The sequence below is a fragment of the Pseudoliparis swirei genome, chromosome 9 (assembly GCF_029220125.1).
Source record: "Pseudoliparis swirei isolate HS2019 ecotype Mariana Trench chromosome 9, NWPU_hadal_v1, whole genome shotgun sequence".
NCBI lineage: Eukaryota > Metazoa > Chordata > Actinopteri > Perciformes > Liparidae > Pseudoliparis > Pseudoliparis swirei.
Genome location: NC_079396.1, coordinates 20,624,704 through 20,648,368, shown reverse-complemented (window position 1 = coordinate 20,648,368; position 23,665 = coordinate 20,624,704). Strand labels below are relative to the sequence as shown.

Below are 23,665 nucleotides of genomic sequence, written 5' to 3'. Positions count from 1 at the left end.
TGTGAGGATTTGCAAAAATAATTCAGTTTGATATCATTTAGAAATGTATTAGGACTGATGGTTGCACAAAATAATAAATTTGAAGACTTCCGCCTGGGAACTGGGAAATTGTGGTTTACATTTATCACTTTCTCCTGACATTTTACAGACTAAATAATATATACATTAATTGTAGTGGCAGATGAATGAATGATGAAAAGAAGACTTAGTTGCAGTCATACGTGTTCTCATTTCCTTGATTGCTTCACATCAAATGCATTTGGTCGACTAAGACAGTTAAAAAAAAAAAACATATTCTATATTTGATCATCACACCTGGACCCTGGTGAGTTTCTATAATTTACTGCTCAGGGATTTCCTTTGGTACCTTCGTGTTTGTGCCCACTAGGTGGCGGTGGTCGTGAACTGATGGTACCAAGCTGAAGCTCAAAGAGGGAGAAATGGAAAATAACATAAAGAAATGTGTGGCTTTACAAAGCCACACATTCGATCTGCTGACACTACCAGCTGCACAGCCACAATATAAATAATAATAATTTGTAATCAGGATGTAGTTTTTAGTTGTCAAACTTTAGGCATCTGCTTTTCATTTGAACCATTGCTTGAATATTCCAATCTGCTCCTCGGGGTAAAACACTAGGATTAATGCAGTGTCCAAATATATACAGTTGGTTCACAGTACTTGCAGAGGAACACTTTGCCTACTCAGTCTGCAGGAAGAGGGAGGGGCTTAGCTTGTGACATGGCAGGACATTTCTGAACATGTGCCATTACTACCTCCCTCCTTCCCCCATTTTTTCTCTCTCTTACAGCTGCAGTGAACTTCATGACTTGTTTCAGACGTGATCCAGCCAACAAGTTTGATCTTTTACCCTGTTACTCCTGTCCGGACGGAGGATATCCATGCGCCTGACTGTTACTCAAGTGGTGAGTACCAGTAAAAGGGCCGGCAGGTTCCAGCATTTGGTCCACTTTGTGCATAAATGCAGTGTAATTACTTTAGAAAATAGTTTGTGCAGAGTCTCTGAAATGGGAGATCATCTTGGCTTTTAAAAAGTCACATTTTGTACATGGTTTGTTCAAGACTAAATAGGATTTGACGCATGCACGTAAGTAGATCATATGTCCTGGATTGTTCCAACCCACATGTTTAGCTGAGGGTCATTTAAGGTGAAGGAATGAGCTTTTCATTATTTCTTTTCATCTAGTTGTCTTTTTCTATGATATCCAACTTTCTTAATAATTTTTTTAAACCCTGCCATCTGTGTGCTCTGCCACTAGATGAAACCTGAGACATGAAAACAAGAAAGAACACATTTTTCCAGTAAAGGATTTGTGTCATGGTGAGATAAAGGCAACGTGGGTGTTTCCTGGGTGTGCAGACAAAGCTTGTATCTCAGTTAAGTTGAACTTTATCTGTCAACGGAAACTTCGACCCTGAGAAATGGATGACATTTTGACTGAACATGCACGAGCTTGAACACAGCAGACTTGCATATATATATATATATATATGATGTAGAAATATAAAGTTGTCTTGTTTATAAAACCTCATTTTTCTGAGATGCTGGAAGTGCCACGCTGTTTGCTTTGGATCAAGTATGCATGCGCAATGTTTCCACTCTTAAGCACAATCACATGTGGCCAATCTTAAAAAAGTACTTAACTCCTAAGCTAATTACCATCACTGTGGCTCCCAGCAGGATGCAAACTGTCAGTGGGTTGCTGCCAATGCTGAAACAAAGTCCACTTCACCCACTTCCCCCCCTCCTTCCCACTTGCAAAGTCTGTAATGACATGGTAATGTCTCTTCAGTCTGAACCCCGGGCGTCCGTTGATTTTACGGGTTCCTGGGTTTTCCTGTCGCCTTGAACCGCAGGCTGTCTCTTAAAAACTACAGGTGACTCACTTCCTGTGATTAATCACCAGTGTGGTGTGGTCCACCTTTTCAGAGTGGACACCTGGTGAGTGGATCTCGGCAGTCCTTTTTGGAACTGTGACTACCTGTAACAGGTTTGCAAAGGGTTACATATGGGTGTTCCTATTTCCCGCTCACTCCTCCAGCCTCTAATCTCTCTCCCTCCCTCTCCTCACTACCAAGGAGCTCTGGAGAGACTCATAGGAATAAAGCCATACATAAACATTGGGAGTGTCTGGATATTGAGTTAACTTCCACAAGGATTTATTTGGTCAATTATTAGAAAAGAGAACTAGCCTTGTTCTGGACTACGAGGGTAAGGTCCTCAACAATGTGTGTGTGTGTGTGTGTGTTCTTGTGTTATAGATGTTGAGGAATAAAAGGGTAGGGCTAACTGTCAATAGTGAGCTGGTGTTGCGTCAGGCAGGAGCCATGTGGTAGCACTGCTGGATAGTAAAGCTACGGTAATAACTGCTGTGTTTAACTTGAAAGGTTATTAACACGATTAATAGATAGATAAATGTCATATTTAGATAGATGTTCTCATTTCAGCTCGTTTTAAAGGGCATGGGCTAAGCTGTTTAGTAAGTGAAGGTTGTTCACTCTTTTACCGCTTTCCCCTGTGTGAGCGCTGCTTACGAGGGCCGTTGGAATATATAACAAGGAACAAGTTCCTAGCTCACCAGGTTTGTCTTGTTTCTTCATCTCCCCTGGCATGAGAATGCAAAGCATGTCCCATTTGTAAAATCTGCCTTTTGGAAATATGGCGCGAGTTGTAATACATCTATCAAAACTGGCTTTTTTTGTGAAACATTAAATGTTCAACTGTCGACATTTACCCTCCACTGTGTCGGTTGTGTGCATTGGTCGTAAAACCATGGCAAAGTTGTTTGGTATGGAGCTAAAGAAACCCGACCTGAGGCCAGCATGCAGGGAAACGGCTACAGCATTTAGCCTTAGTCTAAATACACGGGAACCCTTTGTTTATCTCTGTGTGGCCCACTGCTAATCACCACCAAGCTGTTTGAATTGTTGTCCGTCCACAGGCCTGCTCATTGATGACTGTCGGATAAAACACAAAGACTTTTTTTCTGTGAAACTCTGAAGGAATGGCTCAATGTAGTGTGAGTGTGTCCTTAGGGGTCAGCTGTGAGAATCCTGAGGGCAGTCTGACCCCATGAAAAGAGAAGGATCCCATGACCCCGTGGCTGCAGCACAGGCCTACGCTCATTCCCAGAGTCCGTCCATGCCGGCTTTGTGTGGCCCACAACAGATTAGAGCAACATAAGTCCTCTGACAACATTTGTTATTTAAACCCTTTCATGTCCATCTTTAATTGGGACTTACATCCCAAGTGTTTCTTTTAGCTGGAATTTTATTTTTGTGAACGAATACCACAGTGATCTGGACATTTTTTTATCCTCGTATCTGAAGTAACGTGCAGAACTCCAAAACTAAAGCGGCGTTATAATTTTTTTAAATTGAAAAATAAATAAAATTGCATCTCCAAAATTCTTGATGTCCTTGGCAAGCGGTGACGCGTGTCTCAAGACTTGATATAAATAGATCTGCCCTTTTTAAAACAACATGGCCTTTTCTGTTTGTATTACTGTTGTCGTGTTCCTTCTGTTCCAATTTAAATAACTCTGTTTACCTTCAAAACACCGCTGCCAATTTGCCACTGTAACATATTTACTGTATTGTAGACCAGAGCCAACACCATACATCTTTCTGGTAAAAGTATTCTGTATGTCACAATAATTACTCTGAGCCTGTACTTGTTAAACGTATATGAAAAGCTAACGACACACGCTGAGGTCATCCTGCTGGCAGTTTTCTTTACAAATGATGGACAGTTGGCGAGATCAGTGCATGAAGTGAGTTTGAATGCTATGTATGTTGTGTAAAAACAAACAGCTAAACATTAAACCGTATTTGTGTAACAGTAAAGGTCAAATCCTGAGGAGATGTTGGTGTTTACTATACATTAAAGTTATTTTCTATCTACCCCCAGCCAGGTGACAGTTTGAGGAGGATTCTTTCAGCAGTCACAACCCCAGCCACCAGAATGGAGCTTCAGAAAATGAACGGACACAGCAGGGAAGACGGGTGAGATTCACAAATGAACCGTAATTCCTGACGCATGTACAATGCATCACAGCAAAAGTGTTGGAAAGTTCACCTTTTTAAAAGCTATAGTATCTTTTTGTGGCTCCCTCCGTCCAATGATGTCTATCCCATTGTAGGTTTGATGGGCTGGATGCGTTGGCTGAAAACGAGGAGTTTCTCCCACAGAAATCCGGTGTCAAGAAAGAAACTCGCTTTACAGATGTGAGTGCTGTTGCTTAGCCGTAATAGAAAAATGTCCGTTTGATTTTCTGGAGTTAAATCCGATACAGTGATTGATAATGATATGATGATGATGCTGTTGATGGTGAATCGATGTGTACGTGTAAGTTCCTTTGTTGTCCTCCTGCAGTTCGAGGGGAAGACTTCATTTGGCATGTCCGTCTTTAATCTCAGTAATGCCATTATGGGCAGTGGAATTCTGGGATTGGCTTTTGCAATGTCCAACACTGGAATCATTCTTTTTCTGTGAGTCTACGTGAACACGGTCCTCCTCATTGTGGGCTAAACGTCGTGCCTGCCTGTATTTGTCAGTGAGAGTGTGTATGTTTCCGCCTACGTAGGTGCATGCATTTGGTCACAGCAAAGTATTTAAAGTCATAATTGTACATTCATTTTTTGTGACTTTTATTTAGTATTTGGTCAAGTCAAATGTGAACACACCATGGGTTTACAAGAAATAAGCATATTTGTGGTGTTTTTGAGTTTTTGAGTCATTCTGGATGGTACCCTTTTTTAGCTATTTCTTAATGGCTTATCTTAAAAAATAATAATAACAAGAATTTAAATAGTACTTTATGTATATTAAAATAATAATAATTTAATACTACTATTATTTTATAATGATAGTTTTTACTTTTTGAGCTAATTTATGTATGTTTCTTGCTTACTTATTTTATATATTCTATGTCACTTTGTGCCTTCTGCCTGAAAAGTGCTCTATAAGTGGATTATAAATAACCATGACTTTTATGTTTGAATTGAAGTAACATTAGAATCAGCTTTGAGTTTGTGTCGGTCGAGAGAGTGGATTGTCAAGAGGGTCCTTATAAGGCTAGAAGTAGGGCCACGAGGGAGATGGGCTCTGTTTCTGTCCGTCTACCTGTGTGAGCTCCAGGTGTAATACACACTTACACACACACACACACACACACACACACACACACACACACATATATATATATATGTACACACACACACTCACACACACAACAGCTGCCATACGTGCCATACGTAGCCTGATCTGTCAGAATGGTCATTAGAGCTCATACACACGCAGCTTCTCTAAATCAGATTTGAATGGTTTAAAAATAGCCGGTAGTGATCAGATCCAAGACACGCCTGCCTGGATCAGCCCTGTGCTATGTGGCAGGGGGGAGGTGGAGGAGCTGGAGAGCCGGCCTCTCAAAGCCAAACTCACTCATGTGTGTGGGGGAGAAAAAATGTCCCAAGAATGGCTTGTTCGGGTTTAGTTCCTGAAGACGTTCCCTTAAGAGCAGTTTAGTTTCCCCCCTCTTACCGTCATTATTTATTAAGATAATGAGACCATTTAAAGAAGAAAAAAGAAAAGAAAAATATTTTTGTTTACATTTCTGCAATGTGATTTTATATTTAGTATTTCTTTTTGTATACATCATCTCTGCTGTTGTTTAATTTTTTCCAATAGAATCCTGTTGGTATCCATTGCCATCCTGTCTGCGTATTCAATTCATCTCCTGCTGATTAGTGCTGGAGTTGTTGGTAAGCCAATCTGGGATGTTACAGTTTTTGGGCTGTGCTAAACACTATAAGAAGGAATATGTCAGAGGGTGTTTCAGAAATGTTTATCACTGCACTGAAAAGACTTAATATCATATTATTTAATTATTTTATAGAGGGAATGCAGTTTTTAAAAAATTACTTTGGCTCGAAACTACTGCCGTGGTTTGGGCTTGGTCGGGCTGGGACAGGAACTATGTGGGTTCATGTGAGATCGGGCCTGATTCATAGCTCGATTCCTGCATTCACGACTCATCATACTCGTGTATGCATCATGTTTTTTCAGGCATTCGAGCTTATGAGCAGCTCGGGAATCGGGCTTTCGGTGCCCCAGGAAAAATGGTCGCCGCATGCATCATTACAATACACAACATCGGAGGTATGAACGCCGTTTCCTCCCTTTTATTCACATGTCTGATATCTATGAGTTAACGTGTGTGCGAAGTGCGACTTTACATTTTTTTCACTTCCTTCTAGCAATGTCCAGCTACCTCTTCATCGTCAAGTCTGAGTTGCCACTGGTTATTTTGGCTTTCCTCGGGAAACAGGCAAACACAGGGTGAGCGTCACAGTGCTTTTCAGACAATGAGTCATCTCTTATTTCTGTTTTTTTGTTTGCCGATGAACACACTTTCCATTCTGTTTCATGTGTCTGTTTGTCTCTTAGAGAGTGGTTCTTGAATGGAAACTACTTGATCATGATTGTTAGTGCACTCGTCATCCTTCCTCTGGCGATCATGAAACACCTTGGTATGTTTCTCATTACGTCATCGCATTTTCTTTTCTTTTTTTCTTTATTCCCCATACTGTGTTACTTCCCATGCTCTCATGTATCCACTTCTCTTTTTTTACATGTTTACTTTCATGTGCTGTATTAAAATAAAAGGACCATCACTTCCTGAATGCTAAAAATAATTCTTCAACATCTTATCATCATTGCATCACAGGTTACTTGGGCTATACGAGTGGGTTCTCCTTATCCTGCATGGTGTTTTTCCTCATTGCGGTGAGTCTAAACTTTACAGCCAAAGACATAGAATAACAGAACCTGTTCCTTCATTGAATATGTATCTCTGATTAACCAATGGGTGTGTCTCCCCAGGTTATCTACAAGAAATTCAACACCCTCTGTCCACTGGAAGAGGAATATCACAACATGACTCCCATTGCTCATACCCACACTGCCACTAATGGGACGGACGACTTCTGCGAGGCCCAACTATTTACTGTCAACTCACAGGTCAGAGGAAAAAAAAATTCACATTACCTGCGTCTCCTTTCCTGAAGCGCCAGCTGTATATTTATTTAATGGTTAGCACAGCAGTTCATCGTGTTGTTATTCTTGTTGGGTTGCTCAGTGACCGTCAGCTTGTTTGACTTTTAGACAGCGTACACCATCCCAATTCTGGCCTTCGCTTTTGTCTGCCACCCGGAGGTGCTCCCGATCTACACCGAGCTACGAGAGTAAGTCAGAATGTCGCCACGCATTTCACAAAATGATTTGCTTTTAAAGTTGTAGTCAAATTAATGTCATTGTTCTGCTTGCCCCTTTAACCCCCCCCCCAGTGCCACCAAGAAACGTATGCAGAACGTTGCCAACATCTCCGTGATGGCCATGTTCATCATGTACCTGCTAACGGCTCTTTTTGGTTACCTGACCTTTTATGGTAAGAGACTCTTTACTCCTGAGAGTAAAAGGTCACCTTGTTCTGAAGTCGTGAAGGGAAATATTTTCAAATGAATGAGTGACTTGTACCAAGAGCCCATGTGCATTTTCCAGTGTTGCGCATGAGGAAAGACCACGAGAGATATGTGAAGGGTTTCTCCGTGGGCAGGTGCTGTGGAGCCCGAGCTGCTGCACACCTACAGTCGAGTGGGCAAACTGGATGTCCTGGTTCTCTGTGTGCGTGTGGCGGTGCTGATCGCCGTCACTCTGACCGTCCCGGTGGTTCTTTTCCCGGTAAGACATCCGTCAACAAGAATAATGATAACGCTTCTTTTCACTTTCCACGACAATACTATCAAAAGTACATTCAGATGAAATCATTACAACTAAGAAATGCAAACGAGGAGATTAAAAGAATATATAGCTGGGACTATTATTTTATTAATTGACTTGTTAACTCTACTTATGTTATTTTGCTCATCAGTTAATTATTTTAAAAGCCAAAATAGTTCCAGCTTCTGCGAATATAATTTATTGTTTCTATTGGCCTTTTTTTGTGCTGATATATCATACATTTATTAATCAAGAGCCAGAACATGATTGTAAAGATAGTGCATACATGTTAAGCATAATATAAATACTATTATATATAATACTATTTTGGAAGAGATCACCTGTGTCACATTTAAAATCAACATTATGAATGATGATCCGCATGCAATGTTCATTGTTTTTAAGTAGGGATTTATTTTTGGGACAAAGAAATCTTTATTGCTCGATAGGCCTGAGACCAAATTGGAACACTTGACATTATTAGCTTTCCTACATTTGACCCAACTATGACGTCTAGTCAGATCCAGAACTTATGAACTGATTATCATAAGCCCAAAATACTGCTAATGTAGCCTGTACACAACATAACTGAGGTATGGCAATAATTCAAGACGTATATATAGCGAGGCACTGAAAGAGTCCTACTGTTACTGTGCTGTGTCTGCTGTGTAACTTCCAAAATCAGCTGTTTCTATTTAAAGTGCGTCGACTGTATACACTACAGTTTCTTTTTAAACATAATCTTAATATAATTTCAGAATGGTCTATAGGCCTATATGCTAAAAATGTCCAACATTAGTTTTATTTAATCGGTGGTAAAATATCAGGTTAAAGAAATAGGCAAACATTTGAGAAAGTATGCTTATTCACTTTCTTGCAGAGAGTTAGATGAGGAGATTGAAACCACTCTCATATCTGTCTCTTCAATATGAAGCTGAAGCCAGGAGACAGTTAGCTTAGCTTTGAATAAAGACCGTAACAACTAGCCTAGCTCCGTCTAAAAGTCAAAGGATTCATCGACAGAGAACCGTGAGAGCTCAATTTAAATGAATGTTTTTTATCTGTCGAGAGTTGGGTTGTGTTTTTTATTAGTTATTTAATTGGAGTCTGCACTGTTTGCCTTTGGGTGAGCTTTCGAGGTGCTGGTAGGCAGCCAGCTAGCTTGACAGTCCTCATGCTAAGCTAACCAGCTTCGTATTGAGCGGAAGGAAACGAGAGTGGTATCCTTCTTCTCATCCACCTGTCACCAAGAAAGCAAATGAGGGAATTTCCCATATTGTGTAAATACTAATAATATATGAAATGACTCTACAGAGACAATGCTGCCGTATGTTTCTCTTCAAGTTGAAACTTTCAAATTTGTCGCACTACTTCTTAATTTGACTTGACTATAGACAAAATAACTACTACAAATAGGTATTGGCTAGTCTATAGGAGCTTATCCTCCACATGGCATTACGCAACAGCTACTCAGCAGCTGTTCTGTAACGCTCTAAATTTACCGGAGGTGATAAAACAAGCTCAAACTTGACTTTTATAGGCCTATATAGTTTTGTTTATGAATCCGGATGCGTGTCTTTTTTGTTTGAAGAAGAGCCTGACGTCCTCCCTCTTTCCTTATTTCCCTCCGTAGATCCGCAGGGCCTTGCTCCAGATCTTGTTCCCCGAAAAGCCTTTCAGCTGGTTCGTCCACATCGGCATTGCATTTTGTCTCATCTTTGTCGTCAACCTACTGGTGATCTTCGTGCCCTCCATCCGCGACATCTTTGGCCTCATCGGTACGTCTGCACAGGAAGAATGAGCGTCTGTAAACTGTAGGATCACTAAGGCTACTGTGTACAGCATTGAATAAACTCACTTCTTCCCCGTTTGTCAGGGACCCGGAGTCGGGAAAAAACCCGGGTCGCTGGAGTGGTAACCCACGATTTACCCAGTGGGCGATTGAGGACCCAGATGCAGAGTACAGTCAAAAGATTGTTTTATTTCCTCTCCGTCACAACGGAGTTTCAAAGAATGTAAACGTGTCTTTGACACAGCAATAATGCGAACACAAAAAGGTATAATCCAAATGAAAGTGTCAAATCCAAAAAGGGTATAATCCCAACAACGTGTCAAATCCAAAAATGGTATCCTCCAAACCAAGAGTCATAATCCAAAAATGGTATAATCCAACAAAGAGTCAAAATCCAAAACACAGAGGACTAGCAAACGTTACGAGAGGGTAACGAGGATCACAAAGTATAATCAAACGTCGCGATGACGTGTCTAGCACACTGCCAGGTATTTATACCCTGGTCAAACAAAGTTAAAGGGTACCTGTAGTGCAAAACAACAACGTGCTACATCCATTCGGCGCATCAAATCAATCATATTTACCCCGCCGCTATTGTCAACAAGTCACGCATAGCCCGAGGATTTACATTTCTTTGTCAACATTCCGAGTCCGTGAACGCTTCAGGGCGCAGCCATTTTGCTAGTTATTTACTCATGTCAAAGCTAACTATGACGTTGAGTCGTTGAAAGGAATTCAGCCAATCCGGAGCCACTTCTACGCGTTGCTTCTTGGGATAGATCGGTAGCCTCAAGAATTACACAATCTATATCAGGGTGCTCAATACGTCGATCGGCGACCTGCCAGTCGATCGCGGCGTAGTATTGGTAGATCGCATGACATTAAAAAATTGGCCCGCCCCCCTGTCACTTTCTCTATAGCGCCACATTACAGCAGCAGCATGTCATTTCTGTCTCTACGTGTTGCGTTGACAGTCCTCTGCCCGCCGTCTCGGCGCGGAGCTCCGACACCGGTTTGCGCGCATCGGGACGGACGGAGCAAAGAAAAAGTCACTAGCACCCCCGAACATGTCGGCCGATCATTGCATCAATGAAAGACATCTCCAGCGCTGGCTTATGCGCGATGTAGCTATCAAGCTCACGCTTTTGTGTGAAGCAGATGAGGTCTAATGACACTATATCATCGGACATAAGTTTGTGCTCTTTACAACAAATGCACTCTGTCTGTTTTTTGTGGCACACATTTCCCACAACTGCACCAAACGTCCGCCGACTTGCGTGCACGGTCCGCACGGTGAAGCATCTGGACCGGCGGTCCTTCGGCATCAACTTCATCGCTGTTACAATTCACTAAATGGGGATAGTCTGCTTTTAATGGTTCAAACAAGTATCCAGTTGCTGAATCAGACAATCTTTCATCGTCCATATTATCAATCTCAGCATTTGTTTGCGAGCGCTCGACGTTGTTTATATTGGTATCTGAACACATCCGCTGTGGCTGGCTGTCGATCTCTCAACGATTTGACGTCACACCACCCGCAACATATTCAAGCTCCAGTGCAATGTCGCATGTCGGAGTTGAGGACTTTGAACAGCCTAAACTACGTATTGTTATTGAATACTGGACCGTCAGTGCATGAATAACCTTTAGAAACACATTATCTTTTGATCTGGCTACATATTCGCTTTCACTACAGGTACCCTTTAATTCAAGTGAAAACAGGTGTGGACCAGAAAGACTGAAATAATGTCTTTCGACCACCAGAGGTCGCCAAATGACCCCAGTGGCAAAAACAGAAGTCCCAAATCATGACAGTACCCCCCCTCTTAGGGGAGTCTCCTGACGACCCCTGGGCGATCAGGATGCTTGCGGTGAAAGTCACTGATGAGGGAGTCGTCAAAAATGTTCCGGGCCGGGACCCATGAGCGCTCCTCTGCGTTGTAACCCTCCCAGTCCACCAGGTACTGTAACCCGTGCCCCGCCCGAAGGGAGTCCAGCAACCGGCGAACTGTGAAGGCAGGCTGTCCACCCACGATGCGGGGGGTGGGAGGGGGCTTGGCAGCCGGGGCTAGAGGAGAGGACAGGAGGGGTCGTAGGAGGGAAACATGGAAAGAGGGGTTAATCCTCAGGGTGCGAGGGAGCTGGAGGTGGTAGGTCACCGGGTTGATCCTCCGGATGACCTTGAATGGGCCAATAAACCGAGGCGCCAGCTTGCGGGACTCCACTCGCAAGGGAATATCCCGTGCGGACAACCACACCCTCTGTCCCGGACGGAAGGAAGGAGCAGGTCGCCGGCGCCGGTTGGCCTGGGAGGTCCTCGCGGTGCGCACCAGGTTCTGCCGAGCCTTCTTCCAGGTCCGCCTACACCTTCTCATGAAGTGTTGAACAGAGGGCACCCCAACCTCCTCCTCCTGCTCTGCAAACAAGGGAGGCTGGAACCCAAACTGACATTGAAAAGGAGACAGATTAGTAGCGGAAGACTGGAGGGTGTTGTGTGCATATTCTGCCCACGGAAGACAGGAGCTCCAGGAGGATGCGTTGTCTGCCCCCAGTGCCCTCAGGGTGGTCTCGAGCTCCTGATTCATCCTCTCAGTCTGTCCGTTCGACTGAGGGTGGAAGCCGGAGGAGAGGCTGACCGTCGCCCCAATGCTCTTGCAGAAAGCCCGCCACACCCTGGAAGAAAACTGGGGACCACGGTCGGACACGATATCAAGTGGAAGACCAAACGCCGAAATACATGGTTAAACACGAGTTTCGCGGTTTCAAGTGCGGACGGTAGCTTGGGTAATGGCACAAAGCGACAGGCTTTCGAAAACCTGTCTACAATGACAAGAATAACAGTGTTCCCCTCCGATACGGGGAGACCGGTCACAAAATCCATGGAAATGTGGGACCACGGTCGGTGTGGGATGGAAAGGGGATGTAGCAACCCCTGAGGCCGCTGGTGGGAGTTCTTGCTTCTTACACAGACGGAGCAGGCCCCGACAAAAGACTTAACATCCTCAGCCATGCCAGGCCACCAAAACCGTCTCTGCACGAACTCCAGCATCCGTCGAGCCCCAGGGTGTGCTGTGATACGAGAAGCGTGGCCCCACTGGAGTACCTGTGATCGTACGCCTCGGGGAACGAAGAGGAGTCCAGGCCTCTCCGGACCTGGGGTGGGAATGACGGGCCTCTCTTCCTTATCTTGGCTATCCGAGGGAAACTGCCGGGATAAGGCGTCGGGCTTGATGTTCTTCGACCCCGGGCGGTAGGAAAGGGTAAAGTCGAACAGACTAAAAAACAGGGACCATCGAGACTGTCGGGGGTTGAGGTGCTTGGCGACCTGGAGGTACTCAAGGTTCCGATGGTCCGTCCACACCAGGAACGGATGTTGAGCGCCCTCCAGCCAGTGCCTCCACTCCTCGAGCGCCAGCTTGACGGCCAGCAACTACCGGTCACCCACGTCGTACCGGGATTCTGCAGGACTCAGCCGGTGGGAGAAGAAAGCGCAGGGGTGAATCTTGTCGTCCTGAGCCCTCAGAGAGTATAGCCCCAACCCCTACCTCAGAGGCATCCACCTCCACCGTGAAAGGCAGGGATGGGTCCGGAAGGACGAGAATGGAAGCTGAGGAGAACCTTCTCTTCAGTTCACAAAAGGCCTCCTCCGCCTTAGAGGTCCAGACGAAGGGACCCAGACCCTTCTTGGTAAGGGCGGAGATGGGTTCTGCAATAGAACTAAAGCCTCGGATGAACCTCCTATAAAAATTTGCAAAGCCCAGGAACTGCTGCACCCCCTTAATGGATTTAGGGGCCTCCCAGTCCCTCACTGCCTTCGTCTTCTTTGGGTCCATCTCAATCTGGGCCTCCCTGAGGATGTACCCCAGGAAGGTAACCTCAGGCCTGTGGAACCCGCACTTCTGGGGTTTCACAAAGAGATGGTTTTTAAGGAGTCTCTTGAGAACTTGTCGGACGTGTAGGCGATGTTCCTGCAGAGAACTGGAGAAAATCAAAATATCGTCCAGGTACACGAAAACGAAGTGATTAATCATGTCACGGAGACAGTCATTGATCAGGGCCTGGAACACGGCTGGAGCATTAGTTAGGCCGAAAGGCATCACCTGGTATTCGTAGTGCCCCGTCGGGGTGTTGAAGGCCGTTTTCCACTCATCCCCCTTCCGGATGCAGACCAGGTGGTATGCATTTCGCAGGTCTAGTTTGGTAAAAATGCTTGCACCCTGGAGGAGGTCAAATGCTGGGGACATCAGTGGCAGGGGATAGCGATTACGGATGGTGATCTTGTTAAGGCTCCGGTAGTCGATACAGGGCCGCAGGGAACCATCCTTTTTACCCACGAAGAAAAACCGCTCCGGCAGGGGACGTGGATGGACGGATGAACCCGGATGCTAGAGAGTCCCTGATGTAATCGTCCATGGCCCTCCTTTCTGGACGGGAAAGAGAAAAAATCCGCCCTCTGGTTGGCATGGTACCAGGGCTGGATAGGCCATCTGGCATACCGGGCAAATGCCCGCTGGGCCGTGAGTTTTTGGGCCGCTACCATCGAATGGCCCATAAATCGGGACAGCGCCCATTGGTCCATTTCTATACAGACACAGGGCTGGCCCAATCAACAGAGAGAGAGGTTGGGGGTTTACTGAGACCTCTGTCTGACTTTCGGTGCTGCTGAGCCTGGATACTTGAGAGATGGAGGAAAAAAGCACACACAAGCGGAAGGGAGGCTGGGAAAAATTATAGAGAAAAGAAAACGAGACTCGAGGCAGATGCTGCCAAATGTGTCAACATTAGGGACATGTTTGCTGCTGCTCCCACAAGTTTAATGTTAACGTTACCACAGCAGCAACAGGTTGAAGAGGAGGCTGGCAGAGAGGAGCAGGAGCAGCAGGGTACAGATACAGAGGAAGCAGGGCCGAGTCAGCCTCTAACTTTAGTTGATCCGGTAAGGAAAATATAGCTACAGACTATAGCTACAGCTGGCTGACGTTACTACACAGCTAGCTTAGGCGTGTGCACACTTGCCGTTTTTTTAAAATGAAAAACTCCGGCCGGAGCGCTTTTTCAGGTAGAAAAAGACGCTGGCAACATTTGTTACAAAAAGCAGCCGAGAGCGTCTTTTGTTGTCATAACAATGTTACTACAACATTTTCGCGATAGTACAAAACGTTAAACAGGTGAATAAGCTAACTACCCAAGACAACAACACTGTCAACATGTTTGAATTCATGCACATATCAATAATCAGTTGATGTGTTTGTCGTAATGCACTTGATGACAATATAATTAGCTAGCTAGCCAACCTACTTGCTACGCTAGCTACCTTTTCAGCCGGACAGGTCTTGCTTGTGATTGGTCAGCTGTCAAAAAAGTGCTTGACGTAGCGTAGGGCGTTTTTCTCTGGGAAGTTTAACTTTTTTCAACTGGAAAAGACGCTCTGAGCTGCAGAAAAAAACGCTACCGATGGTGGAGAAAAAAAGGCTCAGCACGGTCTACTCCATAGGATTATAGTAAAACGGACGCTGGCATCTTAAAAAAATACCCATAGTGTGCACACACTGTTGTTGGGTGTCACATTTTCATATACAGGACTGTCTCAGAAAATTAGAATATTGTGATAAAGTTCTTTATTTTCTGTAATGCAATTAAAAAAACATGCATTCTGGATTCATTACAAATCAACTGAAATATTGCAAGTCTTTTATTCTTTTAATATTGCTGATTATGTACAGCAAGAAAACTCTAAAATCCTATCTCATAAAATTTTAATATTTCCTCAGACCAGACCAAAAAAAAGATTTATAACAGCTGAGTGTTTGTCAAGGCTCAGGAAACCCTTGCAGGTGTTTCGAGTTAATTAGACAATTCAAGTGATTTGTTTAATACCCTACTAGTATACTTTTCATGATATTCTAATATTTAGAGATAGGATATTTGAGTTTTCTTAAGCTGTAAGCCATAATCAGCAATATTAAAAGAATAAAAGGCTTGCAATATTTCAGTTGATTTGTAATGAATCCAGAATGCATGACATTTGTTTTTTTAATTGCATTACAGAAAATAAAGAACTTCATCACAATATTCTAATTTTCTGAGACAGTCCTGTATGACTGTACAGCACGGTATATAAGACGAGTATATAAGGAGAGTATTTTTGTGCTGGTGGGTGTGGTCCGACCGATTGGGGTGGGCCTGTCTGGGCCAAAAATGCCAGGGCCTAATTGTTGTCCCAGTCCAGCCCTGCATGGTACCTGGTTGTAGCTCGACTGAGCAGTCGTATGGCCGGTGAGGTGGAAGAGAAGCGGCCCGGCTCTTGCTGAACACCTCCTGCAGATCCAGGTACTCTGCCGGCACCAGCGACAGTTCAGCAGGCTCAGGAGGCTTGGGAAAACAGAGCGGAGAATCAATGAAGAGACAGGTGGCGTGGCAGGTAGGACCCCATTCGAGGATGCGGCCCGTTACCCAGTCAAGATGGGGGTTGTGGCGGTTGAGCCACGGGAACCCCAAGACCACCGGAAACTCCGGAGAGTAGATCAGGTTTAGGGAGATCTCCTCACGATGATCTCCCAGTTGCAGCCTCACCCGTGATGTGACTTGGGTCACGCTGCCGTCTCCCAGTGCTCGCCCATCAAGGGTGGTGACAGCAAGCGGTGCCTCAAGGGAGACCAGAGGAATCTTGAGCCTTAGTGCAAGACCCCGGTCTATGAAATTTCCCACTGCCCCGGAGTCTACCAGAGCCTGGCATGAATGTTCATTCTTGCCCCAGGAGATGGAAATAGGAAGATACACCGCTTGGTCCGGAGACTGGGGAGAAAGGGTTGCGCCCGTCACAACCCTTCCCTGGTTGGACGGACGACCCCTTTTCCCGAGAGCTCGAGATAAGAAGATATGCGGTGACCAGTCTCGCCGCAGTAAAGGCAAAGACCCTGACGCCGCTCCTTCTCTTTGGCCGACAGTCGGGCCCCGCCCAGCTGCATAGGCTCGGGATCTTCACTTGACCTGGACCTCCCAGAATCTGCTGGTAGTAGCCAGGAGACCCCCTGGTCCCGGCGACGCTCCCTCATACGGTTGTCCAATCGCACGGCGTGTGCAATCAGAGGTTCTAACTCCCTGGGGCAACCGATCGAAGCCAACCCGTCCTTCAGGGCGTCCGACAGCCCGTGGTGGAAGGCCGTTACCAGAGCCTTGTCGTTCCATTCACTCTCCTCTGCGAGAGTGCGGAACTCAATGGCATAGTCCGTAACGGAACGCTTGTCCTGCCGAATGGTCATTAGCAGCTTGGCAGTGTCTGGCCCGGTCGTGGACTGGTCAAAGACCAGTAACATCTCTTCCTGGAAATCCTTGAAGGAAGAGCATACTGAGCCCTGCTTCGCCCAGACTGCGGTAGCCCATTTCAAGGCCTTGTCTGTGAGAAGGGTAATGATGTACGCTATGCGGAAGCGGTCCGAGGAAAAGGCACGGGGTTGGAGCTCAAAGATCAGGTCGCACTGTGTGAGAAAACCTCGACAACCCCCCTTGCTGCCATCATAGAGATGCGGCTGGGAGACCCGGGGTTCCACAGAGGAGTGTGGAACAGGAGCCTCAGGAAAATTCTGTGCTGCGCCTCTCTGGTCCAGTTGTTGCAGGTGCTGGGTGTGGCAAAGTACGTCTTCCTGCTGGCGAGCAATATCCGCCTGTTGGCGGGCAAGGTTCTCCTGCTGGAGAGTCATGCTGTCATGCTGGGGAGTAAGCAGCGCCTGCTGGTGGACCATACGCTCCCGCTGCGCCTCCAGCTCTTCCTGCTGGCGAGTAGCCTCCCTCTGCTGGCGATCCTCTGCTTCCTTGTGGTGCACTAGTGCTTGTTCGTGCTGGTCAAGACGGGTGTTGCCTGACTGTAGGCTAAGGGATATAGCCTGGAGGGTCTGCTCCATTCTCTCCCATTGCTGGGACATGTGCTCTGCTAGGTCCATAATGATCGCGACGTTCTGTCAGGGACCCGGAGTCGGGAAAAAACCCGGGTCGCTGGAGTGGTAACCCACGATTTACCCAGTGGGCGATTGAGGACCCAGATGCAGAGTACAGTCAAAAGATTGTTTTATTTCCTCTCCGTCACAACGGAGTTTCAAAGAATGTAAACGTGTCTTTGACACAGCAATAATGCGAACACAAAAAGGTATAATCCAAATGAAAGTGTCAAATCCAAAAAAGGGTATAATCCCAACAACGAGTCAAATCCAAAAATGGTATCCTCCAAACCAAGAGTCATAATCCAAAAATGGTATAATCCAACAAAGAGTCAAAATCCAAAACACAGAGGACTAGCAAACGTTACGAGAGGGTAACGAGGATCACAAAGTATAATCAAACGTCGCGATGACGTGTCTAGCACACTGCCAGGTATTTATACCCTGGTCAAACAAAGTTAATTCAAGTGAAAACAGGTGTGGACCAGAAAGACTGAAATAATGTCTTCCGACCACCAGAGGTCGCCAAATGACCCCAGTGGCAAAAACAGAAGTCCCAAATCATTACACCGTTGTCCTCCTTCATCTCCAGGAGCCACATCTGCCCCCTGCCTCATCTTCATCCTACCTGGAGTCTTCTACATCCGCATCGTTCCTGAAGAACAGGAGGCACTGCTGTCCAGACCCAAGATTCAGGTACAGCTTTGTTCCTTCAGCTATCAAAGAATACTACGAATTCAACTTTTTATCTACATTTCAAAGTCATTTGAATGTTTTGTGGCTACAAATGTCCATTTTTCCCCCCTTCCATTCCCGTAGGCCGCCTGCTTTGCTGCCCTGGGAGTCCTCTTCATGATCATGAGTTTGTCGTTTATCATTGTTGATTGGGTGACAGGGGAGTCTCGGAGTGGAGGCGGGCACTAGCAGTTGTGACTGGACAGAGATACAATGAAGAATGCCAACCCGGTCATTAAATTACCCCTCAGCTGCTCATCCAAAGTCAAATAGGAAAGTTTGGCTGCACAAGACGAAGGATATATGAAGAACCTTCGGCCAAAACAACGGCAAAAATAAAGCATGTTGACATGATAATGGAGTGGACAAAGTAAAGCAATGTGCTCTGACTGATTGAAACCTGTGTTCTAGCTCATGTTGTTTGGAGGCATGTGTAGAAATACACAAGATACCAAAAAGACGAACAGCATGACTCAAATGGAAATCCCATTTTAGGAGTATGGAATAACTCAGTCACTGACAAAATCCTTCCAATCTACTTCCCCACCATGTCTGATTTTACAGCACAGAAAGGTTCCCTTCTTTTGCATGCGAAAAAAAAAGTTGAGTTTGTTCATCCATCAGTATATATTCATTATACATTCAGGACTGTATAATATGGCGTTCAACAAACTTCACAGATTCAGTTACATTTGATCAGCGAGGGTGAGTCTGCAGCTCCTCACTAACCATTACAATCTAACAACATACAATTGTTGCTGACCTTCGCAGTTTAATTAATGTTCCTAATGTGATATTTGTGTTAATATATTCTGACAATAACTTTTGTAGGAGTTAAGTCTGAGGGAATTTTTTGAAACAATCCAACAGATACAGTGCAATTTGTGTTCGGCTGCTATCCATGAAGGTCAAACAGACAGTTACCGACAATCACATGTGAATCAACAGAAATAGAGGTGGTTTGTACAATTTTTAATAAGTTTTTATGTACTCTTGAAAAAAAATATCCTTTGTTGAAAACCAAAGAATATAATATTGTGTCACATTTAAATAGGGTTTAACGCCCTGTTGTTGGGTTTTTTGTACAATGTTCAGCAAAGGCCAACTTAAAAATGTCAGTGTTAAAAATGCTGCGTCTGTTTTAGCAGTCTCAGAAATAAATTGAGAAGTTGAGTATGAGCAATAATGACATGGGTTTTAAGTTCAAATTGAGTCTGTTTTCTCTTTTTTGTTTTGTTTCTTGTCTTTAAAATTTGACCAAAAGATGTTTTGACTTTGATTTTCATTCTGTACATTTTTAGATTAATACGAATGTCAATAAAACTTGTCTTTCATTTGTACAAAAGTTTTTCAGTTGATCCTCGTGGTGGTCCAATGAATGCACTCGCAGCAAAGAGAAGAGCAACGGGGCACTGCCTCCCTCTGAATATGGAAGTAGCACATTCATTTGTGCTCTGTGTCTGAGAGTGAAAGAAGAAAAGTGGGGGTTAGTGAAGTGCGGTTGTCCGTTTCCTGCTTTCGGTTGATTTGTGTGCGCAGAACACAGAACAGAGAGACTTCCTTGACTGCAGGGAGCTCCGTTTTCTGACAGCGTAGCGAGGACTCCTTTTTCACATGCTGTACATATGAATTGAAAATAAACTGGGAGATTTATCAGAGGACCATGAGCCGTGGATCTAAAGCTAGACCGCAGAGCATCAGGAGCTCACTGCTGAACTCCCAGGAGAATGAGCAGCTGGAGGAGCTGCTGGGCAGAAGATGTGCTGTAAGTTCTGACCCGACAGGCGGGAGGGATTACCCACCGTGGGGGACCATAACCGGTTGTATTTGTTCTGACTTCCCAATAGAAGAGTTTGTTGTAAAAGAGCTTTTTGTTGTTGTTGACGAGGCTTCCAATATAATACAAGTGATTCTGGTTTAAAAGGTAAATAGTCTTAGCACTCAAGACCTCTCTGGTTAAACATCATATCTTGAATTTGAATAAGCAGTTGACTGTTGAACACTGCGCTTAGTTTATCTTTATAAACTTTTAAATAATTTGATATAGATGGGTAAATAATACTGTCAACTCTTATTTTGACATGTTCTTTTCTACTGTACGTGCATGCAGTTTAAAATGAATAGCTGACATCAGGTCATCAAAAAAAAGAGGTAGCTGTAACAGGAAATGGTGGCTGAACCATTTCCTGGTGTCAGAAATAGACACTGTTAGGTTTAGAGTAGAAGGAGCAGAAGTTGCTTTGGTCCTGACTCTCTTTAAGCAAATGAGACACGCATTCTGTGTCCAGGTGTGTCCGTCTGGTATACAACCTTTCAGAGCATCACGGCAGTTTATATCTTAACAAATGAAAGCAGTTGGGGGGGGGAGTGAGTCCTCACCACCAAACTGCATATTTGCATGTGAACTGCAATAATAATAAAAAAGCTTGCAGGTGTCCCTCTCAAATGTTTTGGCCGTTTGTTTTGTCTCTGTGCCTTTCAGTCCATGGCCACTGCAGTAGCCCAGCTGTTTATGTCTCTGCCTCACAGCCCCTCCACGTGGCGCCTGCAGCACACCGGAGTGGTGTGCTTCATCAAAGACAACCTCCAGCGCTCCTACTTCATACGGATGTTTGATTTGAAGGTATAACCTCACAGGCGATGCTGCCGTCTGAGTCAAAAGGCTGCATGCGAACTGTTAGGCCCTCTTTAGACTGGCAATCAAATGTGTGTGTGTGTGTGTGTGTGTGTGTATGTGTGTGAGTTACTGAACTTCTCACATCTTATGTGAGTGTTATTGAAGGTGTGACATATTTACCATGTTTCATCCCACAGACAGGGAGGCAGGTTTGGGAGCAGGAGGTCTACAACCAGATCGTTTACTCCTCGCCGCGGCTGTTCTTCCACACCTTCGCTGCGGATGTAAGCGCATCCTCATTTGACCTCTTTTATTTCCTCAGTTATTGTGCAGTTGTACGATGCACTGCATGTATTCCCGTTACAACTAGCAGTGGGTCACACTGTTCCTAAAACATTCCCTGTTTGGTCCTCACGCCACGCAGGACTGTCAAGCCGGACTGAACTTTGCTCTGCAACAGGAAGCAGAAACCTTCCAAGATGCTGTCGAGGAAAAAATCAACCAGAGGCACAATCGTCAAGGTCAACGAGGTCATTGCCACCCCTTTCATCTGTATTTATAGCACACAATTAATGTCATGAATTTATTACATTTTTCGTGTTTTTATATATTTTGGGGTTTCTTTTGTTTGTGATGTCACTGGAGGAAACACTTTTTTTTGTGGTCTCCAAATCTGAGATATTTTCTAAGTATATTGTGTAATACTGCTGATAGATCCATGAAACAGAAACTAGAATACATTACATGCTAAATAATCGACGAATGACAGTTGATGAATACAGTTTTGCAAGGTAAATGTTTTAACAGTATTTTAGCTGAATAAATATTGTATTACGATGTGGTAATGCGTCTCAAAATGGTTTCTCTCACCTCATTGTTGTTGACAGATAAGAAACAGCGCCCCCCGCCGCCGAGTGGTAAGATAGCAATGAACTTCACAAGAGGACGATTGAATGTATCCTCACAGGTAGAACACTATAAGAGTAAAAGTATTTTTCTCCTTTTTTTCTGTCGCTGTAGATAGAGCTTCTCTGCCTCGACCCTCACCTGAAAGAGGTGCATAACATTTTTCTATTCTAACTTTTGCTCCCAACAACGATGCAGGAAATTAAAAAATAATGACATATACCAACCTGCTTGTACTCTGTATTTCCAAGCATCACCTGGCAGCCCTGGTTCTCTTCACATGACCACAGTGGACATCCAAAACCCAGATATCCATTCTTCCCGCTACCGCTCCATGCCTTCACCTGCTGCTTCCTTAGCTTTCACCAGCATAGGGAAGAAGGATAAGAAGAAAGGGAAAAAGGGGCCCAGATTCTCCAAAGCAGACATAGGGGCACCCAGTGGATTTAAGTGAGTGAACGTGTTGCCTTGATGACACGCACTGACATTTAGTTGACATCTAGAGAGGATATATGTGTTTACAGTATGTGTAAAAACTGTGTCTCCTTTGGTTTCCTTCCTGTCAGGCATGTTAGTCATGTCGGCTGGGATCCCGACAACATTGACCCTGATCTGTGGAAGCTGCTCTCCAAAGCTGGGATCAGTGAAGATGAGATGAACGATGAAAAGACCTCCCAGTTCATCTATAAAGTCATCGAGCAGTCTGGAGGCATGGAGGCGGTCAAAAGGGAGATGAACAGAGGTCAGACTGCCACAGCATCACTTTGTTCCTCCCCACAGGCTAAATGTGATGTTCTGAAGCTTCAATTGAATTGCTGCGCATGTTTTGTTCCATTGCATTCTAGCTGGCGGGCCTCTGCCACCTCCATCTGGCAGACAAGGGCCTCTGCCTCCTGTGCCGGGCTCCTCTGCTCCAACCCCTCCACCTCCGCGAGGACGCTCTGGCCCCCTGCCTCCCGTCCCAGGCCAGTCACCTCGAGGGCTCCCGTCCTCCAACCTGCCTCCTGCACGAGGAGCCGTGCCACCCCCACCTCCAGCAACAAGCAGAGGGGGTCCTCCGCCGCTGCCGCCGCCAGCACACTTTGCACCTTCTCACTTCCCCTCACCGCCACCCACAAAGTCCTCTCATGTCCCGCCTTCGATTTCCTCCCACAACCTGCCTCCTCCCCCTCCGCCGAGCCAGCATCCCTCCATGGGTCTCCCACCTCCTCTTGTTCCATCTACACCCAGCAGAGGAGGTGGAGGGCCTCCTCTTCCCCCTCCACTCCTTCCGTCACATTTCCCACCTCCTCCTCCTCCTCCTCTTTCCGGGGGCCCAACAGTACCGCCACCACATGCACCGGCATCCAAGGAAGAAGGGCCTGGCAGAGGAGCTCTGCTGAAAGAGATCCAACTGGGGAAGAAGCTCAAAAATGTAAAAAAAAAACGTATTTGTTGTAAAAACTTGATTGACACATTTAAAAGTGGTTTGGAAGTTTGGAGCAGATGTTCATGTTTAAATTGTTGTGTTATAGGTGCCAGACAGTCCCGATACACCGACAGCTGCATCACCAGAGTCCAGTGAGGGCATCGTCGGTGCTCTCATGTTGGCCATGCAGAAGAGGAGTAAAGCCATCCATTCCTCTGGTAAATATCTGAACACTGATTACACCCAACATAAAGGAAGAGTTCAACCAAAAAGGACCCACACATCTGTATATCTGTCCTCTCTTTCAGACGAAAGTGAAGATGAAGGCGGAGATGAGGACGAAGATGACGATGACTGGGATGACTGATGTTGATGTTTGAACTCTTAATTGCAATACTGGTACAAGTTAAATAATTGATAATAAAATCGTGATGTGACGTGAGGTCAAATAATTCAATAGAAGAAGACTTG

General features: G+C 45.1%; 2 protein-coding genes across 7 annotated transcripts; both read left to right on the top strand.

The window, feature by feature from the left end:
• Nucleotides 1-811: 811 nt before the first annotated feature.
• LOC130199034 (sodium-coupled neutral amino acid transporter 3-like) lies at nucleotides 812-19,611 on the top strand. Of its 6 annotated transcripts, XM_056422209.1 has the most exons (17): nucleotides 2,158-2,234; nucleotides 2,583-2,604; nucleotides 3,933-4,027; nucleotides 4,165-4,249; nucleotides 4,398-4,513; nucleotides 5,712-5,785; nucleotides 6,090-6,182; nucleotides 6,281-6,362; nucleotides 6,471-6,553; nucleotides 6,751-6,809; nucleotides 6,906-7,043; nucleotides 7,188-7,267; nucleotides 7,370-7,470; nucleotides 7,639-7,763; nucleotides 9,436-9,580; nucleotides 18,121-18,224; nucleotides 18,348-19,611. In XM_056422209.1, the coding sequence occupies exons 3-17, from the start codon at nucleotides 3,987-3,989 to the stop codon at nucleotides 18,450-18,452; spliced, it is 1,431 nt and encodes a 476-aa protein (XP_056278184.1). In that variant the 5' UTR covers nucleotides 2,158-2,234; nucleotides 2,583-2,604; nucleotides 3,933-3,986; the 3' UTR covers nucleotides 18,453-19,611. The 6 variants fall into 6 exon arrangements, with proteins under 6 accessions (XP_056278180.1, XP_056278182.1, XP_056278184.1 ...); XM_056422205.1 differs by lacking the exons at nucleotides 2,158-2,234; nucleotides 2,583-2,604 and adding an exon at nucleotides 812-927; XM_056422207.1 differs by lacking the exon at nucleotides 2,583-2,604 and having other exon boundaries at nucleotides 2,131-2,234.
• Nucleotides 19,612-19,709: 98 nt separating this feature from the next.
• Nucleotides 19,710-23,631, top strand: wasb (WASP actin nucleation promoting factor b). The gene is made up of 11 exons (XM_056422204.1): nucleotides 19,710-20,028; nucleotides 20,746-20,886; nucleotides 21,078-21,164; nucleotides 21,305-21,410; nucleotides 21,768-21,797; nucleotides 21,901-21,936; nucleotides 22,038-22,236; nucleotides 22,353-22,528; nucleotides 22,632-23,200; nucleotides 23,301-23,412; nucleotides 23,503-23,631. The coding sequence occupies exons 1-11, from the start codon at nucleotides 19,927-19,929 to the stop codon at nucleotides 23,559-23,561; spliced, it is 1,617 nt and encodes a 538-aa protein (XP_056278179.1). The 5' UTR covers nucleotides 19,710-19,926; the 3' UTR covers nucleotides 23,562-23,631.
• Nucleotides 23,632-23,665: the final 34 nt, after the last annotated feature.

Coding starts and splice junctions, on each gene's coding strand:
- wasb (XM_056422204.1), top strand. CDS start 19,927: ATGAGCCGTGGATCTAAAGCTAGACCGCAGAGCATCAGGAGCTCACTG. Junction 23,201..23,300: donor TGGGGAAGAAGCTCAAAAAT/GTAAAAAAAAAA, acceptor GTTGTGTTATAG/GTGCCAGACAGTCCCGATAC. Junction 23,413..23,502: donor TAAAGCCATCCATTCCTCTG/GTAAATATCTGA, acceptor CCTCTCTTTCAG/ACGAAAGTGAAGATGAAGGC.
- LOC130199034 (XM_056422205.1), top strand. CDS start 904: ATGCGCCTGACTGTTACTCAAGTG. Junction 4,250..4,397: donor AAGAAACTCGCTTTACAGAT/GTGAGTGCTGTT, acceptor GTCCTCCTGCAG/TTCGAGGGGAAGACTTCATT. Junction 6,810..6,905: donor TGGTGTTTTTCCTCATTGCG/GTGAGTCTAAAC, acceptor GTGTCTCCCCAG/GTTATCTACAAGAAATTCAA.